The 27,988-nt window shown below is 48.0% G+C and overlaps 1 protein-coding gene and 1 pseudogene across 2 annotated transcripts; one reads left to right on the forward strand and one right to left on the reverse strand.

Annotated features, from left to right (window-relative positions):
- Positions 1-273: 273 nt before the first annotated feature.
- DPP7 (dipeptidyl peptidase 7) lies at positions 274-27,917 on the forward strand. 2 transcript variants are annotated; one of them, XM_071574610.1, is made up of 13 exons: positions 274-407; positions 555-668; positions 3,507-3,646; positions 4,344-4,507; positions 16,158-16,293; positions 16,833-16,914; positions 18,649-18,815; positions 19,972-20,032; positions 24,629-24,747; positions 24,829-24,985; positions 25,300-25,364; positions 25,902-25,972; positions 26,961-27,064. In XM_071574610.1, exons 1-13 carry the CDS (start codon positions 344-346, stop codon positions 26,965-26,967), a joined length of 1,347 nt encoding a protein of 448 aa, XP_071430711.1. In that variant the 5' UTR covers positions 274-343; the 3' UTR covers positions 26,968-27,064. The 2 variants fall into 2 exon arrangements, with proteins under 2 accessions (XP_071430711.1, XP_071430710.1); XM_071574609.1 differs by lacking the exon at positions 26,961-27,064 and adding an exon at positions 27,071-27,917 and having other exon boundaries at positions 275-407.
- Positions 21,286-23,799, reverse strand: LOC139681251 (kelch-like protein 13; annotated as a pseudogene).
- Positions 27,918-27,988: the final 71 nt, after the last annotated feature.

Here is a 27,988-nt window from a genome sequence, read left to right on the forward strand (position 1 = left end):
CCGGGGGGCTGCCGGCGGGACGGCAACTGCGGGGCACGGCCTGAGCCCTCCGCGGGGCACACGGACCCGCCGACGACCCCGGCACCTCGCATCGCCCTGTCCCACCATCCCCGGGCCCGGCAGACGGTCCTGTCGCGATCGCCTACACCGTCCAGGGCGCTCGGGAGGCGGCGCGGCGCGGCCCAGCCCCTCCCTGCCCGCGAGCAAAGGCCGCCATGGCGAGGCGCGGTGGGTGAGGCGCTCGCAGGATCACGTGAAAGGGCCGTGGGTCACCACGTGACGCCAAAGCCCCGCTCACGTGAGCGGTGCCCGCGCGGGAGCACTCGCGGGCCGGGCCGCGGGGATGTGGCCGCTGCTGCTCCCGCTGCTGCTCCTGCTGCCGCTGCCGCCCGCTGGCTCCGCTCCTGGTAGGTGCCCCGGGCTGGACCGTTCTGCCTGCCCCTCTGCTTCCCCAGCCTGGAGCCCCGAGTTCTCCTGGGCCCCCGTTCCCGGACTGGGCCGTACTGGGTGATACCTGTCATTGGTTTTCCCTGTGCTGACCGTACCCCTTCCAGCTGCCCGGCTGCTGCGGCCCGACCTGGAGGAGCGGCTCTTCCCTCAGGTGCGAGACCACTTTAGCTTCGAGACCCGAGGCAATGAGACCTTTCCACAGCGGTACCTGGTGTCGGGTAGGTGCTGGGGGTGCTGTGGCTCCGGGCTGGATTTTATTCTGCTTAAGCTTTAACCACCCCTACCCCGAGGGAGAGCAGGAGCCAGAGAGTAGCGCTGGGCAGCCAGGAGTCAATGTGATCCAAGAGCATCTGTATTCTCCCCTCCTTTTCCTTATCATCCACTTTTTACAAAGACATGTAGTGATAGGATAAGGCAAGTTGGCTTTACATTGAAAGACAGTAGGCTTAGATTGCATATTAGGAAGAAATCCTTCCCTGAGGGTGGGGAGGCCCTGAGAAGCTGTGGCTGCCCCATCCCTGGAAGTGTCCAAAGCCAAGTTGGACGGGGCCTGGAGCAGCCTTGATCTAGTGGAAGGTGTCCCAATTCACAGGGAAGAGGGGTGGAACTGGATGGCCTTTAAGGTCCCTTCCAAGCCAAACTAGACTGGGATTCTCTTCTTGCCTTCTGGCTGTTCTGGCCATGATGTGCAGGGACAGGTTTGAGGACTGGTGTCTCTGGAGCAAGAGCAGACTAGAAGCAGCAGCTGTGCTGGGGTTGCACCAGAGCTGTGGGGGGCTTTGAGGGGGGGGGGGGGGTGTGTCTTCAGCTGACCACAGCATCTCCTACAAGTGCAACTTGGTGCTCTGAATGCAGCAAGAAAAACAAGTAGTGACTGAAACTAGCGCTCTGTACCCCTTTTCTTCCAAGTGAAGATAACTCCTCTTTGGTCAGTGGTTTGTGTCTTTTAAATCTCTGCAACTGGAAATAGCTTAATCCATGCTGAACAATGAGTGATGCTAGCAAGGAGCCAGCAGTGTCTACCTTTCTGGCCAAATCAGGTTTTTTCTGTCCCACAGATAGTGAGAGACAAAGCCTTTCTAAACAGCATGTGACTAAAAAGGCAGCAATTTCCATAGCCAGTATGATGTATTTTTCAACTGTGCTCTACTCAGAGGAATCTGGAGAGCAATTTTCAGGGAGAGAACAAAAGCAGAGCTGGGAATAGCAGCAGCACTGAGCCCAGCCTGACGCTCTCCTACTTCTGCCTCCCAGCTGCACATGGGGCTTCAGATGCCACAGCTGACCTTCACATCACTTGTTGCTCTGCAGCTTGTTCATCACCTGTGCCCAGTCATGTATGTTTCACAAGTCATGAATTCATGGATCAGTTCAGCCTCAAGATATGGACACAGCAGAAATGCAACCAGGGCTGAGAATTCACTAGTTAAGAGGCCCTTTTTGAATAGAAAGTTGGGATCACCTGCTTGAAAGTATTGTGTAACTTTTACTTGTTTCTTTTGTAAAGTGTTGTGTTTTACCTGTGTGTCCAGGCAGAGCTGAATAATACTTGTGAGTAGCAAAACATTAATATTGCAATTCTGCTGGTTTACAAAGAGTTTCTCCTCAAAATTCCTATGAGGAGTTGAAATTCTCTCTACTGTTTTTTGTGCAATGTGACAGTTTTCAGGTTATCAGCAAGAAGTTGAAGAGGATTATTATTTCACAGCCATGCATCTGATACTCTTGAGTTTAGCTGGCAGTTCCTCAAAATATCAATCTAAAAAGAGATACCTTTTTAAGGAGCCTGTCTGATTTGGCTTTGGTTCCTGTGAATTGTTGTTTATTCCAGGAACAGTGAAGCATATCAGGAGAAAAGCCAATTATTGACCCAAACCCCAAAGCAAATGCAGCATAGAGAGCAAATCAGCCTCTTTGTCAACAAAAAGCAGCAGTTTCACTAATGAGAGGTTTCAAATCCCATTCCAAGCCATATCTGCCTTTGGCAAGTCTGTGCTGAGAATGCCAAGAATTAAATTCAGGCCTCTCTGTTAATGGAAACCGCCTCACGTGACATGCTGCAGCCACATCTTTAGGACAACTGTTGCAAAGGGTCTCTTTGGATGATTGGTGTATTGAAATCAACACTTAACTGACAGTCTGGGGTCTGTCATTGAAGAAAAATATTTACTATCCCTCTTAATACCTGTGCAATTTATGACTAAGCTAAAATCAAATGTTTGTAAAGTCAGCAAGCATTTAAGCAACTCTTTCTTTGATAAGCCAGTATTGACATCAGAGTGACTTTTTACCAGGGTCAGTAGTGATAGGACAAGAGGCAATGGTTTTAAGCTGACAGAGGGTGGATTTGGATTGGACATAAGGAAGAAATCCTTCCCTACGAGTGTGGGGAGGCCTTGGCACAGGTTGCCCAGAGAAGCTGTGTCTGCCCCATCCCTGGAATTGTCCAAGGTCAGGTTGGACAGGAATTGGTGCAGCCTGGTCTGGATGAAGGTGTCCTTGCCCATGGCAGGGCAGCTTGAACTGGATGGTCTTCAAGTTGGGTCTTCCTCCCAGCTTAACCCATATGTCATTTACAGCTTTATGTGTCACAGCAGGAGCACGAGAAAGATACAAGCAATTCCTTAATGTCAATTTTGTGGGAAAATCCATCAGTGCAAGTGTTTTAGGATAAGTTGGGCTGAAAAGGGAAATTGCTCTTTTGGGGGGCAACTCTTTGCAAATGACTTGCAGAACTTGAAATTTTAGTTTTTTTCAGACAGAAATGGAAGTTTCAGGCCATGTGCTGATCTTGTGGAAGCTCTTATTTACCCTGACCCAAATGAGAGATTTTTGGAGCCTGGTCTTTCTAACACCTTTGTATCCCAGCTCAGGTCTCAGCCTGTTCACAGAGTTCTTCCTTGTTAAACTCACCAAAAATGTAGTTTCTTCATACACATGTTTTTTTGCTGGGGGGGGTGGGGGGGAGGTTTGTATTGTTTGGTGGGGGGTTGTTCGTTTGGGTTTTTTATTATTTTTTTATTGTATTTTTAATTTGCTTTTGTTAATTGTCTCAGCAAAGTTCTGGAAGAAAGGATTTGGACCCATCTTTTTTTATACTGGCAATGAAGGTGACATCTGGACTTTTGCTCAGAACTCTGATTTCATATTTGAATTAGCAGAGGAACAGCAAGCACTTGTCATTTTTGCTGAGCATGTGAGTATTTTAATAATTATGTGTACTGTAGAGTCTTGTTCTGTTCACTGTTACCAAATTCAGCCTTCTGCAGGTCTGGAATGCAGGTCTAGAATACATCTCTTGCAATGAAGCTGAGTCAGGCCTGCTGTAACTTTTCTCCTCGTGGTCTTCTTTACTTAATCATGGTTTCTGAATGATTTTCTACTATGCCTACCAGCACTCCAGGATACAGACTGCTATTTCAGTAAGACCTGTGCCACACTGTATTTGCTTTTGTAAGCAGTTTTTACAGGCCTTGAACTCCATGCTAGAATGGAGTTACTTTTGTTGAATAATATTTAATCTCTCTAACCTGCAAAGTCCCAAGCCAACCTTTCTCATACTGCTCTATTAAATCCACTATTTATCAGCTTAGGCATGAAGAGATTATCCTGTTTCCTTTTCTGTCTGGGGATTTTAAAAGAGTTACATGTGCTGAAAGCCCACTTGGCACCCACTGAAGTAGTAGGATATACTGTCCATCCTCTCCAGGATCTGTCCTGAAGGTCTCTGTGTTTCAGGTGCAGGAGGCAAAGTACTTCCTCAGTTATGGACAAGTTAGAGGACGCTTCATGCTCTGTTATCTCATCCTATTAGTGCACACTCACCTCAGCTCTATGGTGAAAGCACAGAAGACTCAGACCAGCATTCCTGCAGTGTATTTCTTTCCTTTCAGAGGTACTATGGGAAATCTCTTCCATTTGGCCTTGAGTCAACACAGATGAAAAATACTGCTCTACTCACTGTGGAACAAGCCCTTGCTGACTACGCAGTGCTCATTACTGAGCTTAAGCAGCAGTTTGGTGCTGCAGACTGCCCTGTCATCGCTTTTGGAGGCAGGTAAGGGTTATGTGGGCTCCTACTCTTCTCTGCATCCTTTCCCAGCCACAGTCATGCTGTCCTTGTAGATCTCTTTGGTCCTCAAGGAAGTTCCCAAGGCAGAGCTTTAATCTATCTGATAGAGAGCAGATGTCTCTGTGCCTCAGCTCCCAGGAGCTCATCACCAGGTCCCACTCGGCTCTGCCATCAAGAATTAGTCTACAGTTGCCGTTGCTTTGGAGAAGCACCCCTGACTGGATGTTTCTAAGCTGCTTCAATGCACCAGTCAGGCAAAATGTTGTCCCACTTTGCAAGAAGGCAGACCCCAGAAACTGACTGCCTGTCAGTCTCACTTCAGTGCCCAGTAAAAGCATGAAAAAGATTGTTCTGAGAGGCACTGAAAAACACCTGGAGGACAACGCAGTCATTGGTCACAGCCCGTCCGGCTTCAGGGGCGGAAGGTCTTGCTTGTTGAACCTGATTTCTTTCTACAACAGAGTAGCCCACCTAGTCGATCAAGGGAAGCTAGTAGATATAATTATTTTGGACTGCTGCAAAGCTTTTGGTATGTCTCTCGTAGTATCCCTCTGGACAAAATGTCCAGCCCACAGCTGGATAGCTGTGCTGCGTGATGGGTGAGCACCTGGCTCACAGTTTGGCACAAAGAGTTGTAGTGATTGGGGTGATATCAGTTTGGAGTCCAGTCACTAGTGGAGTTCCATGGAACTCCATTCTCAGCCTTGTGCTCTTCCACATCTTCATTAACAACTTGAACGCAGGACTGGAAGGGATACTGAGTAAGTTTGCTGATGATACTAAATTAGGAGGAGCTCTTGACTCCCTTGAGGGCAGAGTGGGCCTGCAGAGAGACCTCAACAAATCAGAGAGATGGGCAATGACCATCTGTGAAGTTTTAACAAGGGCAAGTGCCAGATTCTGCACCTGGGACAGGCCAATAAAGTAAAAAATGTCAATTTTTTGAGCTCCCAAGGGGACGACGCGAGAGTCAAAGACGTCCCCTTCATTGAAGTATCGTCAATACTCTAAACTTTATTTACCAATATACACACACTTATCACATACTTCTTGAGTCCACAAATAGTACAGGAATATTATTGGTTAATGGCTACGGTTTGCTTTCTTTACCACACAACTTGATTGGTACTTCTCTCTAAACTATGCCTCACTGTATCACTGTTTCTGCCTGCTTTTTCCAGCAGCTGCTGCATACCTGTATTGTTTACTGCTCTTCTTGAAGCAGGCCTAAGGATGCAGGGCCCCATTTCCCTTTCCATAGGCTGGGTTGTGCATACAGGCTTCTGATAGCACACTGTGGCCTGTGCTATTAAAATATTCCTCAACAAATCCCCTTTTTTCTTTTTGCACAGCCCAGGCCTGACTTTACCATTAGCCGTTTCATACAACCTAAGGCACAGCTAAGCACAAGCAAGCAGATTAAAATAGCAGCTAAACACACAACACCCTGCTTAAGTAAATCTTGTAACCACCCAGTAATGCCCAACAATTTCAGCCAATCACTGAAAGGAGAAGTTGAAACTGTCAGTTGTTTGAAACCTTCCTGCAATTGCTCAAGGCTTTTATGTATAGATTGGGAATGATCAGATAGATTCATGCGACACATTCCTTCAAAGTCTTTACATCCAGGTCCTTGAGCTAACAGCAGGAAGTCTATGGCCACCCTATTTTGCAGGACTGCATGCCTGACGCCATCTACATCTGTGGTCAATTCTGAAAGGACTTTGGATGTTATGTTTAGTTCTTTCCCAGTCCAGCAGGCTAACTGTTGAATTACCCATAAAGATTTTGCAGTGCCTATTCCAGATATCGATGTGATGATATTGACGGGAGTGCTCCAAAAGGTTACCCTGCTATCACAGCTTGGCCCTGGTTGGTATACTGATCGTTTACTACGCAATGCTTTGGTGCGATTCCATAAGGTGTTGTTCAGCATTTGAGCTATGGTAGGCTTGAACAGAGTAAGTTTACCAAGATAGCAAGGGCCTCCAACTGGATTACTGGGGATACCAGGCCATGCTCTATCTCCACAAATTAAAAACAGACCTTCTGGCAAGGCTAGACCCATAGTGTTGTTTCCCCAAACGTCAGAGTACAGACATTTTGGAGGACAGTAGCTGTTTTTCTGAACCTCTCTATAGACAGAAGACCTTGGTGATACTGTCTGTACGGCTGACAACCGAACTTTACTGGATTTTAATAGGGCAGCAATTTTTTTGTTTCCCTTGAACAGCACAGCTCCAAAACTTGGGGGTGCTGATGCCATAAGGTCTAACTCTTGGGGTTCCACTATGGCTCTATTTAATGACATAATTAACGCACCTTGCCACCAGGCATTGTAATTATATGCAGATACTGGTTTGGTGGCCTTGGCTGTGGCATCACTCATTGTGCACAATGTTTCATTCTTTACATATCCCTTAAACCATTTAGTGGCAAATGTTGGGACTCCTATCAGGCGGGTCCTAAACGGGTCTCTGGGTGTGGCCATAGAAAGACAAAAGGAATCTTCTCCAGTCTCCTTAGCAATAGTAACCCAAATGTTGTTATTAGGCTCTATTTTGTGAAGGATTGTGGCTGTACCGGGACTAACTAAAACACACAGCAAATATATGCAATAGAAACAACTGAGAATTCGTTTGCCCATTGCGTCGAAAACAAGCTCGCTTTAACTATTCTAACTAGGATATTATAAGGAGTTGTGGTTGCACTATAGAGTTTAGACAGGCTATTCCCATAATACTTTTCACAGAGGCTATCCTGGGTAGCAATTGTTAATGGGTGCTGAATTCTCACACTCCACCTGGTCCCCTATGACCAAGGATCTTTAAAGTCACAGCATGAGGATTCCGGCTGGAGAGGCTTAGTAGAACCATGGGTTTGGCCACGTCTAGCTGCTGTTTTCTTTGTTGTCGCTTGGTGTGTAAGCAGGCTCATCCGAAGAGGGGGCAGCTGGACCAGCTAGAGCAGCTCGAGTCCATCTGCAGGGCACCCACATGGGTTCGGAACCTGTGGAAACACAACTATAACCTTGTTCAGTGAACAATAGAGGCTTAGGACCCACCCACTGACCTGTCTTGGGGTCCTTGTACTTGTTACTTGAACCTCCTGCATGAGAGATATCCGTCGAGAACTATAATCTAACTGCACTGGGGCCTGCTCTGAATTTCTACTTAGGCTTAGATAATTTAGAGTGAACAGCACTTTACACAGACGAATTTGGGGATCAGTGACCTCTGACTCTTTCCGCTTCTGCAAGTACATTTTAAGGGTTCTGTTGGCACGCTCCACTATTGCTTGGCCTGTTGAAAGGTGGGGAATGCCAGTTATATGCTCAACACCCCATGTAGTAAGGAATCTCTGAACCCGCTCTCCTACATAAGCAGGGGCATTATCTGTCTTTATGGTTTGCGGCACACCCATGATAGCAAAGCAATTCGTCAGGTGCCTGATTTACATGTATGCTCTTTTCCCCAGCCTGAGGTGTTGCCCAAACTAAACCAGAATAGGTGTCTATGGACACATGGACATACTTAAGCCGCCCAAATTTGAGCACATGAGTAACATCCATTTGCCATAATTCTCCTGCTTGCAGGCCTCGGGGATTCACTCCCATGCCTAGAGTGGGTCCAAACTGACTACATTGGGGGCATGCCCTCACTATACCTTTAGCATCCTCCCACAAAATCTTAAATTGATGTTTTAAGGCCCTAGCACTTTGATGAAACATTGAATGACTATCTTGTGCCATACTAAAGGCATTGGCTGGCCGTTGCATCCCTAAGCTAACAAGAGAGTCTGCCTTTGCATTGCCTTCCCCAAGACCCAAAGAGGTGTGATGACTCTGTATATGCAGTATACAGCATGGATGGGATCTCAGCTTCAGTGTGCACTGCAAGAGTAAAAACAACTCTTAACAGTCTCTGATTCTTCACTGGTTTGATTAGGGCATCTTCTATGCAATTTGCAACTCCCACTGCATACTGCGAGTCTGACTCCACATTCAGGGATTCTGCTTTCCATTGCATTAGTGCCCAGGCGATAGCTGCTAGTTCTAGTGTTTGTAGGCTGTCTTCTTTCTTCCCCGGGATTAGTTGACGATGCCACTGTCCATTTTCTTTCCAAACGCAAACAACAGTGCGAGATTTTCTTTCTGCATCAGTGAAGGCAGTTCTCCCATCAACTGGCCAACTCGAAACCATGGGTCTCTCAACCCAGCAATGCTGGGATATTGCCTGCAGATGCTTGTCACTGGGCCCCCCATGGCAGAGACTGCCAGAGTACCCTACGATGGCAAGTTGTAGCAGAGCGGAATTCTGCAGCAGCCAGTCAAAATCAGCAGCTTTGATGGGGACGCTGATCCACTCTGGCTCTTTTCCATCAACTTCTTTACAACGTTGGCGGCCTTTGTGGATCAGGTGCAATACAACTTCTGTGCGTTGCCAGATACCCTTTGGCATGGCATATGGTGGAAACAGCCATTCAAGGATTGCTGTACTTGAGCCCTTTACCTGTGCATCTCATTTGGCACCTGGAGTCGCTGGGGTCAGCCTTTCGTCGGGTAACTTTTCCCCCTTTTCTTTTTGCCAAACAAGGTCTTGCATTAAGAGTGCAAACGGGAATTGTGGATGATTGCAGATCCATATACCCAAGGGATGTTCAGCGTACCGCTGATCTGCCGTAGCACAGGAGAGCTTAGCAGCAACACGATTCAGGGCTTCAGTCTGTTCTTGGGTCCATTCAACTGCTGCATTGGGCTGTGTTCCATGCAAGAGCGACAAGAACGGGTGGATATCTGGATTGGTGAGGCCAACTACAGTTCTGACCCATTGAAGCTCACCAGCTAATTTCTGGACATCGTGCAGTGTTTTCACTGAAGGGATAAGTGAAAACTTTTGCGGTCTAATGGCAGCATGCGTCACTTGCCATCCCAGATAATTCCAAGGAGCTACTTGTTGCACTTTTTCTTGGGCTACAATTAGGCCTTTGCGCTTCAACGAGGCTGCTATGGTATCACAGATGCCATTATCAAATGGATCTTGTTGGCACAGGAGAATGTCATCCATGAAGTGGTAGATGAGAGTAGACGGCATCTTTTTCCGCAGCAGTTGAAGTGCCCAGGCAACATAAAGCTGACGCATTGTAGGTGAGTTTTTCATTTGGTACTGTAAATGCAAACCGGACCGTGTCCTCTGGACAAAGAGGGATGGTGAAGAAACAGTCCTTTAAGTCAATTACCAATACATGCCAGTCTTCAGGCAACATTGTTGGCAATGGTATGCCTGGTTGCCCAGCCCCCATTGGCCACATTTGGTCATTCACCTTCCGCAAGTCATGCAGCAAGCGCCACTTCCCTGATTTTATGGGAATTACAAAAATGGGGGTGTTCCAGGGACTGACTGATGGCTGAATGGGTCCTGCATCTAGTTGCTCTTTTAGAAGCTGACTGGCAATGTCTAGCCGCTCCTTGGACAATGGCCACTGCTCTACCCAGATACATTTGTCTGATTTCTAACAAAGACGGAGGGCTGGCGGCTTTTCAGCAGTGACCGTGCCTAAAAATGTTTTTCAGGCTCAGGGATGGAAAGGGTTGCTCCTAGCTGGCTCAACACATCTCTTCCAACAAAACCACCTAGCTGGCCTGGAGTTCCATGATACAGGGACGCTGTGACGTTCAGATCTGCTTAATTTTTAATGCAGATTGAACTACAAGTTCGAATCATTCTCTTGAGCAAAATTAAAACTCAAGTTATCTGTAAATACTAAAAACTGATTTTTATTAACTGATTGCGAGAGAGATGCGAAAGGAAAAGAGGAAAAATAAGAAAAGTTAGGAAAAATGCTTAAGATTATTTATAGAAGCAGAGAAAAGATACCACCATGAAAAACTACTTGAGTGCCTCATCGATGTAACTGAGAGGAAGGGGGGGAGATGCAGATGTTCTCTCTGTTTCTGCCACGATGTTATCTCTTGGCTGCAAGAGGATTGTGAGTCTTTGATATGCAAAACTGCAGGACCGGCTGGCTTCTGGAGTAGCTGCAAAAGAGGGTGCTTTATTTTAGCCTGTAAGAGAAAAATTCAGAGAAAGGATATACCTCCACAGACAGTCACAGACTATTCAAGCTGCCAGGCAGTCTCGCTCTTAGGCCGATGCCCTCTCTCCAGGCTGACAAGCAGTCTCTCCTTCGAGGCAGATGACAGCTGGTGGTGTTGGAAGAAAGGTAAGACGAGCTGAGAGGAGAGATCCGAAGAAGACTAGGCGAGGCTTCCTAGTTTCTCCTTGTCTCTTGTTCCTCCAACTTCTGAATTCATCTTCAGGTTTTTATAATGCTTTCTTAATCTCTACACATGTTTTTTGGCACGTAGTCAGGTCCAGATGTGGGAAACTGATCACAAAAGCAGGATTTTCTGGCAGGAAGTATTTCCTTGAGAAAGCTTTTCCACTAAAGCTGACATGGCAATGTTAGCAGAATGTATTGAGAGGCAGAAAACAATGGAGAAACATATTTTTGACTTGTTTACCCGCTACAGATGCACAGACACTGTTTGCCCTTCTGGAAACTGTAGCTGGACAGCAGCACGGGGTGAGTGGGTTGGAGCCACTTCCAAAGCCTTGCACGGCATCTACAGCAGGTAGCAACTTCCAGCTTCGAGGCCACAGTTGCTGGCTGACAATGGTGACATCTGCCCCTGTGTCCATCATCACTGATATGGCAACACTTTTCTCATTGCACGTTAGTTGCACAGTGATCATGGGCTGGGCTTTCATTTTTTGCACGAGAGATACTACTATGTCACCAGAGGACCCAAATCCGTTATCTCGTCTGGGAAGGAGCGATGTTTTCTGGCTCCCTACTTCGCTTTTAGGCAAAAGAACTAGCTGGGCGATGCGAGTTCCTTTTTGAATCAAGAGAGGTGATGTCACTATGTAACAAGCAATTAAAATTTCTCCAGTGTAGTCTGCATCAATAACTCCTGGCAAAACAATTAATCCAGCAGTTCCAGCTGATGATCTTTCTATCAGCAAGGCACCCATCATGCTCTTTTCATGATAGATGGATCCTGTAATTCCAGTTGGTTATTTTTTGGACTTGTGTAGATGTGAGAGTCACATCTACTGCTGCTGCCAGATCGAGCCCCAGGCTTCCCCTTGTTGCGGGGGGTGGTAGTTGTCCGACAGCATTGGGCCGGCCACTTGTGTCTTGGTGCAGGGGCCCTTCGTGCTGGGCCTCCCGTTTTTTGCAAACTTCCAGATGCTGCTGTTATGATTATCTTTCTGGCAGTGGTCACACCACACTGTGGCAGAACAGTCTTTACGGAAATGGCCTTTACCTCCACATCGGAAGCACACAGATGTAGGCTTTGCTGTCTTTCCTTTCTGTTTGCCAGCTACTTTTTGGGCCACAGCGGCGAGAAGTTGGTTCCATTGCAGCTGAAAAGGCACCTGCCATGGCTTGGCTTTGCTGTTGCTGATCTGCGCATGAGGCCATTTCAAGCATTTCAGGGACCTCTAGGTCTTTGGGAAGCGTTGCAAGCAGGGACTTGGTTCTTGGGTTGGCATTTTCAAAAGCTAACAGATTAAGCACAGTACCTTTCCCCTCCGCATCTAAGTCGGATTGTGCCATGACTGACTGTGAAAGACGGTCTGCAAAGTGTGGGTAAGGTTCTGTAACTCCTTGCTTGACTGATGTGAATGGAGGAAGTGGAGTCGACTCTGGGACTGCATAGAAGGCTTGACAGGCCAGTCTTGCTGCGGTATGATGTAGGATCGCAGGAAACTGCAGCTGTACCTGCCCATTTTCATTTTGTCCATCACCAGTTAACATGTCTGAGGTAACCCCTGCTGCTAAAGGATCACCAGCTGCGTGGGGGAGAGCAGCCTCAAGCTGGACAAGCCACTTCCACTCTTTATACCAAATTTAGTTGCTGAGAGGGTGTTAGAAAAAAGCATGCTATGTTCCTGCAATCATGAAGACTGTTTGTATCAGCCATGAAAACCCAATCTAAAACTGAGCATCCAGTCTCTGTTTTTATTCCTCCTTCTTTTAGAGCTTTTTTTGCTTGCTGCACCACTTTCCAATCATAGTGGTCATACCTTGGACCATTGTTTCTGACTACGACAGGACAGACAACTGTGTCGACAGCTGACCATTCACTGTCTAAAATTGCATCTTTGATAAAGCCAGACCACCAAGCCACATGGGGCTTTCCATCACTAGATGGCTCTAGTGCATTAGATTTGCGGGAGGATGGGCAGTCTGTTTTAATTTCCTCATCCTCCGAGCTTGGAGAGGGAGCTCGGTATGTTTTAAAAGTAAAAGGCGGCGTTTTAGACAATGGGCGCGGCTCCCTCTCTTTCTTTTCAAGGGCTTTCATCATCTGCTTATTGTTTCAGCCATTTGCTCTAACAACTCCTTCATTTGCTCTTCTAAGGGTGATAGCGTACGCTCTCGCTCACAATCTGACCCCCCTCCGGGAGACTTCGGGATCTCCTGCCAGGGCGAAGTAGGTGCAGGCGTAGCCTCGGAACTGCGACAAGGACCGCCCCTCTTCGCCGTGGCGCCAGCGGACGCTTCCGCATTGTTTGGCATTTCGGTCTGGGACGGCATAGCATCCACTTCTGCTCTAGGGGCTGCAGCACCACAATCAGACAGGAATTCACTCACGGACCGGTGCATTTTCCCCGACATACCCTTCACGGCAAAGCTATTCCCTTCTATTCCTAGCAGCGCTTTCCAGCTCTTCCCGCGCTCCGATCTCAGGAGCGGGGGCAATGACGGCTCAGCTTGGTTTTCCCTTTCTGGCGCGAGCATTTTTACAGCCGCAGCAGCAATCTTTGTTTCTGCTTTCATCTCTTTAAGCGCGGTAAGCACTATTTTCCACGTTCCTTCTAGCCCCAACGCCTGTTTATTCTTCCCTTGTATATGCAAGTCCCACATCAAATCTCCAACTGACTTCCATTGTTCCCACATGAATAACGTGGGCGGGCTTTGGAAATACCCCTGTTCTCTAGCCCATAAAACGAGCTTGTCAAGGAGTTTTTCGCTGACTGTGTCACTTCGCTTAGCTAGTACACCCAGCAAAAGCCGTTTTGCAGCAGTCATCTCCATTGTTTCAATAAGCCAAGGAGGGGAAGAGGGACTCCCACTTTTGCTTACCACGGACTTTGACTCCGCTCCGCTGGTAGCCTCTCCTATCTCTGCCTCTTCAGCTTCCACGACCAGCGCAGCTTCGCAGACACTGACCACAGCTCCCTTGTTCAGTCTCCAATCGACCTGTGGGAACAATTTATCGCCACTTCTTTGCCCGCGAACTCCACCACTTAAAGTAAAAAATGTCCCTTTTTGAACTCCCAAGGGGACGACGCGAGAGTCAAAGACGTCCCCTTCATTGAAGTATCGTCAATGCTCTAAACTTTATTTACCAAAATACACACACTTATCACATACTTCTTGAGTCCACGAATAGTATAGGAGTATTATTGGTTAATGGCTACGGTTTGCTTTCTTTACCACACAACTTGATTGGTACTTCTCTCTAAACTATGCCTCACTGTACCACTGTTTCTGCCTGCTTTTTCCAGCAGCTGCTGCATACCTGTATTGTTTACTGCTCTTCTTGAAGCAGGCCTAAGGATGCAGGGCCCCGTTTCCCTTTCCATAGGCTGGGTTGTGCATACAGGCTTCTGATAGCACCCTGTGGCCTGTGCTATTAAAATATTCCTCAACAGGCCAACCCTAAGTGTGTGTATGGACTGGGGAATGAGAGGCTGGAGAGCAGCTGTGGAAAGGGACATGGGTATCCTGGTCGACGGCACGCTGGATATCAGCAAGCAATGCCTAGGCAGCCAGGAGGGCCAGCAGTGTCCTGGGGACCACCAGGAAAGGCATCATCTGGTGGTCAAAGGAAGTTATTGTCCCACTCTACTTTGCACTGATGTGGTCTCACCTTGAGTCCTGTGTGTGGTTTTGGGCACCACAATATAAAAAAGGCATTAAGCTATTAGAGAGAGACCAAAGGAGGGCCAGGAGGATGGTGAAGGGACTGGAGGAGAAGCCATATTGAGAAAGGCTGAGATCACTTGGTTTGTTGAGCCTGGAGGAGACTGAGTGGAGCCCTCACTGTAGTCTTCAGCTTCCTTGTGGAGGGCAGTGGAGGGGCAGGTACCAATCTCCTGTCACCAGTGACAACTGCAGCTGAGTCAGAAGTTGAGGTTGGATATATGGAAGAACTTTTTCACCCGAAGGGTAGTTGAGCACTGGAGCAGACTCCCCAGGGCAGTGGTCACAGTACCAAGTCTGAGTTCAAGACATATTTGGATAACACTCTCAAGCACATGGTGGGGTTGTTGGGGTGTCCTGTGCAGGGCCAGAAGTTGTACTCAATGATCCTGACCGGTCCCTTTCAACTCAGCATATTCTTCTATGATTTGATAAAAATGAAAAATTCCTCCTGCAGGATCAGATCATTTTACATTGGACATACAGGAAACTAATAATTGATAAAATAGTCTTCCGAGGGGCCATCCAGGTTTTTATTAAACAAAGCCTCTTTAACAGCCTCCAGCCATTTTCCTTGTAGGCCTCTTCATAATTCTGCTTTGCAGCCTGCTGCACGGCTGCTCCTTGGTTCCTTGCAGCAGTCCTTCCCCAGGGTGCTGCAACTGGGTGGATGCAATGTCCTTGTTTCTTGATGGATCCTCGCTCCTGTAGTAGAGGGATGCTTCCCTTCAAAAGGCTTGCAGAAGTACAGCAAATTGATTTACATATTGATGCTGTGGAAATGGTGTGTAGTGCAACCACTTGAGATGATGGAGGAGACTGAGTACCTCTAAGCCTGGAGTTAGACCAGGTTTAACCTAGGTTTTGGGAATGTCATTTGCCACTCCCAGGAGTGACCTCAGAGTAATTCCACAACCATCAGCAAGTGAGTAACTTCTGTCACCTTGGACCTATCTAGCAGCCGTTGATCCATGTGTAGATTGTGGCCTTGGCACTGAAGCTACTAAGGTGGCTTTGAGTTTTCTTGTGACAGTTGTTCATGTCTCCCCCTCCCTGTGTCTGATCGACTACACAGCTGTTATTTGGGGTGCCCAGGGAGAATACTTTCCACTTTGCAGAACATGAGAGGGCTGCCTATTCTGCCATGTTCAGGGATACCCTTCGCCAAGAGCCTGGATAGTCCTTATTGTTGTGTGTGCAAAATGTGCAGTGTGTCTTCTTCCCCCGTTGAACAGTGACAGCTTCACTTGAGCCACACTTGGCTCTGCTGTGAAGGTGTCGGGACATGCTTAGAGTTAAATACTGAGGCAGGATTTACATTTGTCTGCAGAAACAATCTGAACTGCTGTATTCCCACCAGAGCTGATGTGAGCATTTTAGAGAAAGGCCAGTAGGAAAACACTGTGCTGCTCATTGACCATAACTGACTGGATCTTTGCACGCGAGGATGAGGAATCACAGATATCCATGAGCATCATGCATATCATGAGCATGGATGAGCACATGAGGCATCTACAGATTCTCATGGGCTTGTTACCTTGGGTTAGGTGTGCTTGTGAATGCTGGCCTGAACTTCTGAGTTGCTACAGTGTAAGTTGTCTGTTAAAGGAAATAACTTGTCCCTTCTTGGCAGCTATGGAGGAATGCTGAGTGCTTACCTGAGGATGAAATACCCAAACATTGTGGCCGGAGCATTAGCTGCCAGTGCTCCTCTGCTGTCTGTGGCTGGGCTTGGAGACTCCACCCAGTTCTTTAGAGATGTCACTCTGGTAAGTAGCATCTCTTTTCAGGAGTGTTATTTGCTTGCCTTAAGAAAGCAGGTCACTGGCAGGCTTAAGAAGAAAAGCAGGTTTTGGTTCTGGTGATGCACAACTGGTTCCTTCTCATACACAAAGTGCAGTTGGAAAGACTCTGTTTTGTGTTTAAAAACAAGAAAAACCTTCTAGGCTTTGCAGCCTGGCCCATTCTCCCGATGTCCTGGGGAAGGGATGTCTCCTCTTGCTCTTCACGTTCAGTCTGATGCTCCATGAAGTGCAGAATATTCTGTCTGACAGCTCAGCCAGCCAGAACTGGTGGCACAGCTGCTGCTTGGCCTGACCTGTGCAGAGTGTTGGCTTCTGCTGGGACGTGCCGACTATCTGGGGGACAAGGCACTGGTGCCACTGCTCCCGAAGATGCAGATGAAGTGCTGACCAGGGGACCAATAACCCCTCTTATCTCCTGGTCCTTCTGGCAGCTCTTCACACTGCAGCCTCTACAAGGATCTCCTTGGTGAAACTGTCATCCTGTGTCTTTTCTGTCCCTTCAGGATTTTCAGAAGTCCAGCCCAGGCTGCGTCACAGCTGTCCGCAAGGCCTTCCAGCAGATCAAGGACCTGTGCCTGAGTGGAGGTAAGGGGAAGAGAGCTGCAGACACCCCCCCCAGTGCATGCAGCAGTCCCAGGCAATCCCAGCCACCGGGAAATAACATTGATACATCTTTACCTCAATTAGCCCTTCAATTTCTTCAGCTAAACGGAAGCAAATGCCCACATGGCTGCCTCTTTCTAATTTTTTTTTAAATTAATTATCAGTTTCACTTAGCATTAAAATTAGCAACTGGCACCAAAACATAAGCAGTTCTGTAGGGGTTAGCACAGTGTTAATGAAACTCTTTTCTGCACCAAAGTGCAAAAACACTTGCAGATGAAAACCCACCATATTTTATACTAGTAAAGCCACATGTTTCACCAGATGCTTGTCCTCAACACTCTTAAGAGCTGTTTAGGTGGGTATGACATCTTTGGGGCTCAGCTCACAGGATAGATCTGAGAAATATATGAAGGGCAGTCTAGGTCCTGAAACAATCATCCAAGTCCCTTCCATCTCCAGCCTTGGACAGTTATGGCAGAGAACGATGACAATCTCTGCAATGGCTCCTGAGTAGGCTAGGTCAGATGCCATGGGCTGATGCAGGATCTCCTGGGAGCCCTGCACGGTATTGGGATAGCTGTGGTGACTTCTGGGTCTGTCTCAAGGCTTAGTCTGTGGTGCTGCATGTCAGGAGCCATGAGCCTCCTAGCTGCTGCTGCTGCTGCTGCTGCTGCTGCTGCTGCTGCTGCTGCTGCTGCTCCTGGAACTGCCAGAGGAACCTGGGGTCCAAAACAGCCTTTAGTTTTGGATCACAGCAGTAAGCATGTTATGATTAACTAGCCAAGCTCTTCCAAGTCTGCCTGGGGCTGTGCTTCCTGCAGCAGGGGGATAATGTGGCATATTTTAAGGCTTAGGCTTTCAAGTGATTATACAGAGGCAAGTTCCAGATCTTGGGTCTCCAAGCAAAGACCTCTGGGCACTGGTGGTCAGCTGCAGTGCAAGATGGGGACGGGAACTGCGACTCCAAAATGTGGAGGCTGCAAATGAAAATGAAGGGAGCAGCTGTCGCCAGCAGAAGTGCAAAGGTGTATGAGTGAGTACATCTTGAAAGAACATCTCCAGAGATGAATTTTCTGACTCCAGCTGAACTGTGAAGCCCGCTGAGGTTTGAGGGCATGTCCCAGGAGACCTCTGTGAGGACTGTTCTTACTGCAGAATGCACCCTGCTCCCAAGGAGCACTTTTTTAAAATTATTTTTAAAATGATTTTTTTTTCACCTGTAAGTTTTTTCAGCTGTTGAATCACACTGGGATGTGTATGCTCTGCCCTGCACTCCTGCATGAGAGCTTGCCTGGCAAGCCTGCCCTGTGGGACACAGCAGCCCTGTTGAGGGAGAGGGGCCTGTGGGTGCAAGCAGGAGCAGACATCAGGGCATGAGCAAGGATAGGCTGTACCAAGCTCTTCTGCCCACTGTGCCAGCCATGACCACTTCTGTCTCAGCAGGTGCCGATTCCTGTAGGCTCCTTAGGGAGGTGTCAGTGGCTGTACAAGGGGCAGAGCACTGGCCATGGGCAACATGGGGTTGTGACACTGCACACAAAGGCTGTGCCTAAAACATCTACCTCTGTAAATTTAGATGCAATATGTGCTTTCCACTAGAAAGCTCATTTGCATGTTACAGCATGTCCTTGCTCCAGAGTGAAATAAGATGCTGAAGCTTGGCATGGTTTTCCCTCTGCTGAAGTTTGTGTCTGCTTTTCCTTTCTTCTGCAGCCTATGATGAGATCAGCAGCAAAGTGGCCACATGCAATAAGATCTCTAACAAGAGGGATGTTTACCAGCTGTTTGAGTTTGCTAGAAATGCCTTTACCATGATGGCCATGATGGACTACCCTTACAAAACTGACTTCATGGGTCACCTCCCTGCCAATCCAGTGAAGGTGAGGACATTGGTGCAAGGGGGGTGACTGGAGCTTAAGGCACTGTCAGGCACACACCATCAGTGATGGCAATGGGGAGATAGTGGTGGATGTTGCAGCCCTTCCACTCTAGAAGTAAATCTACATATTTTAAACCTCTCTGTGATAGTGACTACTGTCTTTGAAATGCACTGCTGTGATGTTCCTGAGGGCAGGTTTGCTGAAGTCACTCGTCCCCTGCTCTGCCTTTACCTTAGACATGAAAGCCTGTGTAAGCTTGTTAACTTCATCTTTTAAACAGTAAAAACTTGTAGCTTAGGAAAAAAAAAGTAGTTTTTTTGTAGCCCATCTCAACATGCTTTCATAGATGTATTTTTCTTGGTGGGCAGGGATGGAGATCTAAAAATCAGGCTCCTTTTTAAGTATCACCTAGGAAGGTGACATACCTCAGGTATTCTGCAGAGAACAATCTGCTGCTCTGGGGACTGCAAAATCCGTGAACTTTCAAGAGAATCAGAGATGTCAAAGCATGGGGAAAGGGCCAGGTTCTCAGGGGGTTACCAAAACCTCTCAGACACTAGCTGCTTTTGAAAGGTCCAAGCTTTGATCCTAGATAACGAGTTGATGTTGCAACTTGATGTCTTCCAGTGTGTTGACAGCCTGCTGTTCCCTGTTGCCCTCCAGCATATCATGCCCATGGGACTTCATTTGCATCTGGCTTTGTGGCCTTTAGGGTTCTAGTCCTACCTGGAGCAACATGCATGCTGTGCAAGAGATCACACAGGCTCTGCTGCAGTGGGACTCAGGAGATGCTGCCTCTGGCTCCAGTTCCCTTCTACAGTCTGTTTAATGACCTCTCAAATGGAAAAAAATATTCTACACGTTCCTTTCACGCCCTGAAAAGGGCATTGAAATATTCTCATTGTAGAAGGAACTGGCTGCTTAACTTGGTAAAGGAACTGTTTGCCCTTGCTCCATCTCCTTGTTTCTATGCATTTTCTTGCTAAAGAGGAGGAGGATAAATCCCTCAAAACCTGTTGCATTAGGCCCTTGGAAGGCTGCTGAACCATAAAATATGTAAATGATAATTTTAATGAATCTTCCAGCTTAGCCCTCCCTCAGAGCAGAGACTGGTAACTGTTTTATCTGTCATTTGCCTGTAATGTGTCTCACCCAGGTCGGCTGTGAACAAATTCTTGCCCACAAAGACCCAATTCAAGGCTTGGCTGCTCTTGTTGGTGAGTTAATATTTTCATTTTGATCTTTTAACAACACAGTTTTTCAGAAGCACTTGTTAGTAGAGCTGTTGAGTTGCTCTGTGTCAGAGAAGCTGCTATGACTGATCTCCCACTGTGACATTTTGCCCCATGATGATTTTGTCCACTGGGATGTCTCATGGTGGCCCATAGGTTCAGTCTCTCACCTTTCCAGACTTACCCTTGTCAGATTTTCAGGCATTGCAGACCCATAGCCTGTGCATGAGATGTGGACTTCTGAGATACTTGTTTCTTTCCTAAAAGTTTACCCATACTCTGGCTCCAGTAGTTATGAGCTCAGTGCACATTCTGAGGTCAGCATGTTGAGGACAAGATTGTCATCACAGTGTCCTGTGGTCTTAATCCATTGGCAAGAAAATAATATGTATATTTTTCTCCATGAGTACTTATTTTGTCAGCCAGCAGTGTTTGTAAGAAAATTATTAATAGAGATAGAATTTAAAGAACTTTTTAAGACTTCCTCATAAAATCCCTCAAGTTGGTAGTTAAAAATGAGTTCTACCTTGGTCACTATTCAAAAAACCAGCTTCTGAACAACAACAAAAAATTTATTTAAGCAATTCTTACAGGTTTAATGTACTTTAGTATGATTGGAAGCTAAATGTACCAATTCCAAATCACTGCTAAAGATGTTTGGCTGGTAGCTAGAGGAGTTGTTAGAATACTAATGTCTTGGCAAAGACTGTCAGATCTACTGGACTTACTCACATCCTATTCCCCTGTGAGGCAGAGTGCGACTCTTATTTCTTTGAAATAAACAAGATGGGGGTGGATTTTTTCCTCTTGGCTGCGGGGGAGCACTTTATACCTCTCCCCATCTGCCCAGCTTCGTTCACTCAGGGCAGTTTAATCATGCAAGAAGCATGATCCACCAGAGCTTTGGGCAGGGGACTGGCTTTTTCGCATACCTCCCCCTCTGTGTCATGCAGGAAAACACTCCTTTTTCTGCATGTGCTGCAGCAACCCACCTCCATGTCAGTCTGTTCTGGTTTACCTTCTCAGACAGCAAAGCTCTGGGATTCAGGGTTGCAACGCAGATGGGGTCACTTTTAATGTCCTGGAAAGAAAAGAATTCCTGCAGCAGGAGGGCAGTGAGGCTGTGCTGACACAGCAGGAAAGGAACACTGGAGCTGTGAGTGTTACTGATATGGGTGCAGGCTTAGACTGTGATATTAAAATGGTAGCAAAAAGCAATGCAACTGTATGAAAATATGCTATCTACTGGCTCTATCACCTGCAATATAGAGGATTCCCTTGTGAGTTGTGCCAGCGTGATCAGCACAGGAGAGGAGCTCTGAGCTCTCACGTTGTCAGCAGGCTGGTACAATTCCACAGTATGGGAGAGGGTCCCCAGCAGTGTCACCCCACCCACAGCGAAGACGTGGTCAGACAGCATGTCCACATGGAAGCATGTCCATCGCTCCAGCATGCTGGCAACTTGGAGCCAGGACATGTTGCAGGGATCAAATCGGAAAACATTGGATCACAGCAGAGGTGATGGTTAGCAGAAGGCAGGTAGCTGGCTCATGTCTTTTGCAGCTTCAAGAACTGCTAAATATTTTTTCTGGACTGAGGAGGGTTTTGTATTCAGACCTGGACAGGTTCCAGCCACATCCAGTGCCAGACAGCTGATGGAGCAGCTCCTTCTCAGTGTAGCTGAAGACTCAGTTATGGCCTTTCTGCAGGCTGGGGGGAGGTCTGGGAACAGGTTGTGCTCTCAGCTTACAGTAAGCAGGAGGTGAAACACACAGGTTTAATGAAATATCTTTGATTGAAACTGCAGCTGGCATGTGACAGCTGGGAACTGTTTTAGTGAGATTTCAACAAGTACATTTTGCATCACTGTTGCTGTATGAGAAAAAAGCAGCTGAGCTTTGCCTGCTGCTCTCACCCAGGAGAAGGCAAAAGTGGCTTCCTCTCCCTTCATTCCTGTTGTCATTACCACAGGGGCACAGCACCTCTGCTAAGGCTGAGCTTGCACTCACACCTTGTTCAGCAGTAAATACCTCCCCAAGCTTGTTCTGGTCAGGAAGCCCAGGTTGCTGAGCCAGGGCAGTATCTGCAGAGCCATAGTGAGTGCTGGCCTGGGCTGTACCTGGCAGTTGGTGTCGCAGCCCGTCGGCTCCAGCATCCTTCGTTCCACTGCTGCTGAGCTGCCTCGGGGCCTTGGAAAGGAGCTGCTGTGGCAGTGGAACTCTTGAACTCAGTACAATGCTGAAATAAGCCTCCAGGAGCATGAGGAAGAAAAACGTGCTAGTTTTTCTAGCAAGCTTCCTGAAGCCATCTAGGAAAACATAAAATCCTGCACAAGTCTTTTGACTTTCCTCCAGGCAAAAGGGGATCTAAAACAAATTTACCTTTCAAGGGCAAAACCAAGGGAGGAGTTCCTCCAGAGAAGTGGGAGGCTGTAGCTGTGCCTGCCCAGCACAAATCCCACAGCAACACCAGTGGGGCCAAGGACAGCATTTGTGGGGCTGCTTCACTGACTGATGTGGACCTGGCCACACCTGCACTGTGAAGTTGTGTACAGATTAGGATGACAATTTACAGCAGGAGCAAGGGGAGACCAGGGCAAGACCTGACTTCTTCCCAGACAGTTTGGAATGTGTATTCCTAAGGGCATTCAGTATTGCACAGAGCTCTAGGAAATATGTAGAGGTACATCTGTGGCAGGCGAGAGGAATGACTCTCCTACCCTCCTCACCCAGCCATTTTTCCAAAGGGCCGAAGGTTTCTTGTGTCTAACCTCATTTGATGGGGGCTTTCCTGTGGGATCAAATCTGCACTGTCCCCTGATGACAAAGAGGAAGTTGTTGATGATAGCAACACAGTGGTTGTATACTGGCACACAGAGGTTCCCGACCTGGCACCAGGTTCTGCAGCTCAGGTGAGCAGCCCACATCTCCCTGCACACACAGTTGTTGGCAGTTCTGCCACCAGTGACCAGCAGTGCAGTGGAACTGGACCAGAGGCTTATACTCTGGCTGCAGGATGGGCTGAACATATAGGTGAGTGGTGATCCAGAGCCTCTTGCAGGTACCTGTGACAGCCTAAGTCCAGCCTCATAAGAGGCATTCCCTGGACATATCTCTGCAGATCCTATAAAGGAACGAGAGGGAATCATGCATCTCTGCTGCATCTTTCAGCTGTGCATGGTTGTGCTGCATCCAGCTCACAGCAGCTCTGGACAGTTCCAGCTCGGTGCATCCCTCACTGTTGATCCTGTCCAAAATTTCACAAAGGGTTCCTTGGTCAAGGTCTTTCCAACACTGAGGATCAGCCAGGATCTGTTTGTAATGCTGCCCCATGGAGCACATGGCTTTCTGTCTCAGTTCATCTGGGCCAAGTTTCTTAGTGATGTTTAGAACATCCAGTCAGTTCTTGCAGTTCAAGCACCCCTCCAGAAAGCGAAAGCACAGCTTAATCACCTCCCACACCAGGAGAGTTGCTGCAGCTTTGTAGGTCTCCTCAATATTCTATAGTGGAAGGTTGAGCTTGTTGGAGTAGATGAAGCTGAGAACATTCCTCAGCCCAGCAGCACTGATGGCTTTCAGCAGGATTTTACCATCTGAGCTCCCCACTCCCATCAGCTTTCCAACAAACATCATCTTGCAAGTAATTGCTGGAAAGCAAACTGCTTCTGCCTCCAGAGTCATGTCACACAGCACGCTCTGTGAGCCAAGGCTGCTGAGCCCTTCCAGGAGTTTTGGCAGGCAGGTGTCAGACATAAGCCTGCGAGCCAAGCAGTATCACTCTGGGTGGCATGCAGCCCTGGAGCAGCCCCATAGTGCATCTCCTAGATGGTCTTCTGCAGCTGAGCCAGTGGTTCCATGCTGTGGGGGAGCTGAGGCTGTGCTGCCTGCCCTGCAGAGCCACCCAAAAGGCAGCAGCTGTAGCAGTTCCCTCCTCAGCAGCCCCTGCCTGGGGCTTTGCAGCACAAAGCACTGGATACCATGGGGCTGTTTGCAAGTAGAGCTGGTGGTGCTGGTTAGCGCACAAATCCACAATGTTTGTGCAGTTTGCTGTTACACTGGCAGCAGGGGACAGCCGCCAGCTTAGCTGTATTCGTCCTCCTCATAACTGTTCATTCACACAGCAGGCAGGGCAGCTCCTGGCCATGCTTCCCTGGAAACCTGCTCAGCTATTCTTTCACCTGGGCATGCCTGCATGTGCCATCCTTCCCTTTTTAAACAACAGTCAAAAAAAAATCCCCTCTGTGATGTGCCACCCTTGGCCCTCTGACTAAATTTTATCAAGCTGGACACAGCTCCTTTCAGATTGAGGTTGGGAAGGTCTCAGCAGTTGTGTCCTGTTAACTTTGAATTATTCAACCAGCATCCTGTGCACAGCCTGTTTCTGGGGGCGTGGACTCTTCCAAGCACCAGTGAGCCACTCACTGGCTTTTGGCACAGAGTCCCTTCCTCTCTGTGAGTACAGCAGAAAAATGCATATCCTGCAGCCAGGCCTTGGCTTGGTCTTGGCCATGAGGTTTGTGTGAGAGGTAGTGGGTGAGACAGCAGTGACTGACTGGCTTTGTGCTATGTTCCCACCTGGCAGGGGTGTTCTACAACTCCTCTGGCTTGGCACCATGTTATGATATATACCAGCTGTACCGGTCCTGTGCTGACCCCACGGGCTGTGGCATCGGCTTGGATGCAGAGGCTTGGGACTACCAGGTAAGGGCTTGGAGACACCAACAGCTTTCAGCTGTTGTCCTGGTTTTTTCCCGCCCGTGATAGCTCTTGTGCTTCTTTTAGGTTTGCACTGAGATCAACTTAACTTTCAACAGCAACAATGTGACAGACATGTTCCCCGAGATGCCCTTCACAGAGGCCATGCGGGAGCAGTACTGCTGGAAAAAGTGGCATGTGAGGCCTCGAGCACACTGGCTGCTGACAAACTTTTGGGGAGCAGGTGAATTGCGCTGACTGCTTGTTTCTTTGTGTTTCCCTGTGGCTGTCTGCCTGTCCCCCTCTGCCCAGAGGAGCCCCATGAGGACACAGGCACAGTGCACTAATGACTCCTGGCAGAAAGTCACAGCCTTGTGCTGACTTGATCTAAACAAAGCTTTCTGTACCTCCTTGGGACAGAAGTAGAAAACCTAAAAACTACCAAGAATTTGTTCTGTTCTCCAGTGTTTTCTGTTCTTGGCCATGTTTCCTGCAGTAGCCAAACACATTTGGGTAACTGCACAGGAAGGAGACCTCTCAATTATGTCTCAATTTCAGACCTGAAAAGTGCAAGCAACATCATTTTTTCAAATGGAGACTTGGACCCATGGGCTGGAGGTGGGGTAAGCATGTGCACTCCTGCACCCTGAACACAGAGCAGCCTTTGCAGGTAACACACCCCGCTCCATTTCAGAGCAATGCTGGTGATTCAGTTTTAGGCCATTTGAGTTTCTGTGAGCAGCTGTTTTATGCTGAGCCACTCAGAAGCCTCAGGACACTAATGATGGACACAGAGTAGTGTCCATCTGCCAGGAACACCGATGGAACAAATGTGGCTTCAGTAGTGCAGACACAGCAGGATGTTTTTTTGCCCCACGCCCAGGGTCTGAACCACAACCCAGTGTGTTTGTGCGTCCACACGTGGTGTCAGTGCTGCCAGCCAGTGGTGCCAGTGCTCCTGGCTCTCTCCAGTCCCAGCACACTTGGTGAGACCAAGCCAGGCGCTGTGAGCAGTGACTCTAACCAGGGCATGTTTTGGCTTTGAGTCAACAAAACTTCAGAACTCAGTCTTGCCCAGATCATATTTCAGTTTTCAGAACTGATGTCCAGTTCTGCCCAGTCACTTGGTGAAAGCTGGCCTCTGCTCCTTCTTCTTCCAGATAAACGGTAGCCTCAGCCCCTCACTGATTGCACTGACTGTTAAAGGAGGTGCCCATCACCTTGATCTCCGGTAAGTACTGAATTCTTCTTTGACTGACAGAATCCTGACACCCCAGGGTGTTTGATCTCAGCAAGCCACAGCCCAAAGAACCAGGAAATACTTTGGAACCAGAGAATCATAGTTGTTGAGGTTGAAGAAAGACCTCTAAGATCATCGAGTCCAATCCTCAACCCAGCACCATCACCACGTTCGCTACTAAACCATGTCCTTAAGTCCCACATCCAAGGTTTTTTGAACACTTCCAGGAATGGTGACTTCAACACTTCCCTGGGCAGCCTGTCCCAATGCCTTAAAACTCTTTCCATGAAAAAAATTCCCTAATATCCAGTCTAAAGATTTCCTGTTTCTACTTGAGGCTGTTTTCTCTTGCCCTGTCAACTTGTTTGCTGGAGAAGGGCCCAGCCCCCACCTGGCTCCACCCTCCTGTCATGAGGTTGGAGAGAGTGAGAAGGTCCCTCCTGAGCCTCCTTTTCTCCACGCTGAGCCCCCACAGCTTCCTCAGCTGCTCCCCATCTTGTGCTCCAGACTCTTCCTCAGCTTTGTTGGCCTTCTCTGGAAGTGCTCCAGCTCCTCAGTCTTTCTTGTTATGCAGGGCCCAAAACTTACCTCAGAATTCAAAGTGTGGCTTCACCAGTGCTCAGCACAGGGGAAGTATTTACAGAGGACTGGATACCAAGCTGTTGGCAGCCCAAAATGAAAGAACAGTCTTCCTGAGCACAGGGCTCTTCCCCCTCCAGGGATGCTGGTCTGTGCAGAACTCAGAACTCAGCTCACCTACTGTCACTAGATCAGGTTCTTGCACAGAGATTGGTACAAGCACAAGTGTGTGGCAACCTGCAGTCATCAGTCACATGAAGTAGTCCAGTGCCTCCTGGCATTAGCCATCAGCCTTTGGGCCCGGAGCAGAGAGGGAATCAGCCAGTGATGCAAGCAAAGGGTGAGCTCAGGGCTGCTGCCCAACTACTTTGGGGGCCTGACACTGCAATTTATTTTCCAGGACATAAATGTGAAGCACAAACCAGTCAATAGCTGTCCTTCAGTTTCCAGGCTCTGTGCAGGAGGCAAAGAACCACAGCCCAGTGCCTGATGCTGCTCTGCTTTCCACAGGGGACGCAACCCAGCTGATCCCCCGTCTGTCACGGAAGTGCGCAGGCTGGAAGCCAAGATCATTGACGGCTGGGTGAAATCTGCAGGCATGAAGTGGGCCCAGCAGCAGCATGTGGGAACTGCAGCGGACAGACGGCTGTGAGCCCCTCAGTCCCCACAGTCCCCGGGCAACGCAAGCTCTGAGCTCCTCCATCCCCACAGTCCCCTGGGTGGTGCAGCTGCCCCAGGACACAGCAGCCTGCTGAGCTGGGTAAAGGCTGGATGTGTCACTGTTCTCTCTTCTGCCATGATGGTGGAAAGTACCTTTCCAAAGCATCCCACCTGCACCTTACTTAGCATAAAAGCAAAAGGCCAAATCGCTGACCAAAGCCAAAACCACATTATCTGAGCTCCATGCTTGCCTGCTTGGAATGAGCTGTTACAAAGGATAGGAATAAGAAAAGTTTGCCTGGAAGACCCAAGAACCATCCCAGTCCTGAACAGGATGGTTGCATGAGGCACCTTGAGGTTGAAGTTAAATTATTTATAGAGAAAAAGTATTAGGAAGCAAGTGGGAAAGCAGAATATATGGTCACAACTTACACAGGGGACTCCACTGGTGACCAGTTATCTATAACAGACTGTCAGCCTCAGCCAGGACTAGGGGTTTGTGGTTTTGTTTTTAACTTTCCGAAGAAATTCCAGTTGCTGAGATGAACATTTACACAAAGTAATCCTGGTGTGCAATGCTGTCCCTCAAGAGCTACGTATTGATGACCAGTAAAGCACACTTCCACTGAGACATCTTCAGAGCTTTTTAAAATAAATTACAAGTTTATTAAAGTGTGTGATAGAAAAGTTTATTAAAGTGTGTGATATAATTTCATGGCTTGGTAGTATAATCAAAGAAGATAAAAAGGGTTCCTTCTCACTGTCCCA

This window comes from Pithys albifrons, chromosome 20, assembly GCF_047495875.1.
Source record: "Pithys albifrons albifrons isolate INPA30051 chromosome 20, PitAlb_v1, whole genome shotgun sequence".
Lineage (NCBI taxonomy): Eukaryota > Metazoa > Chordata > Aves > Passeriformes > Thamnophilidae > Pithys > Pithys albifrons.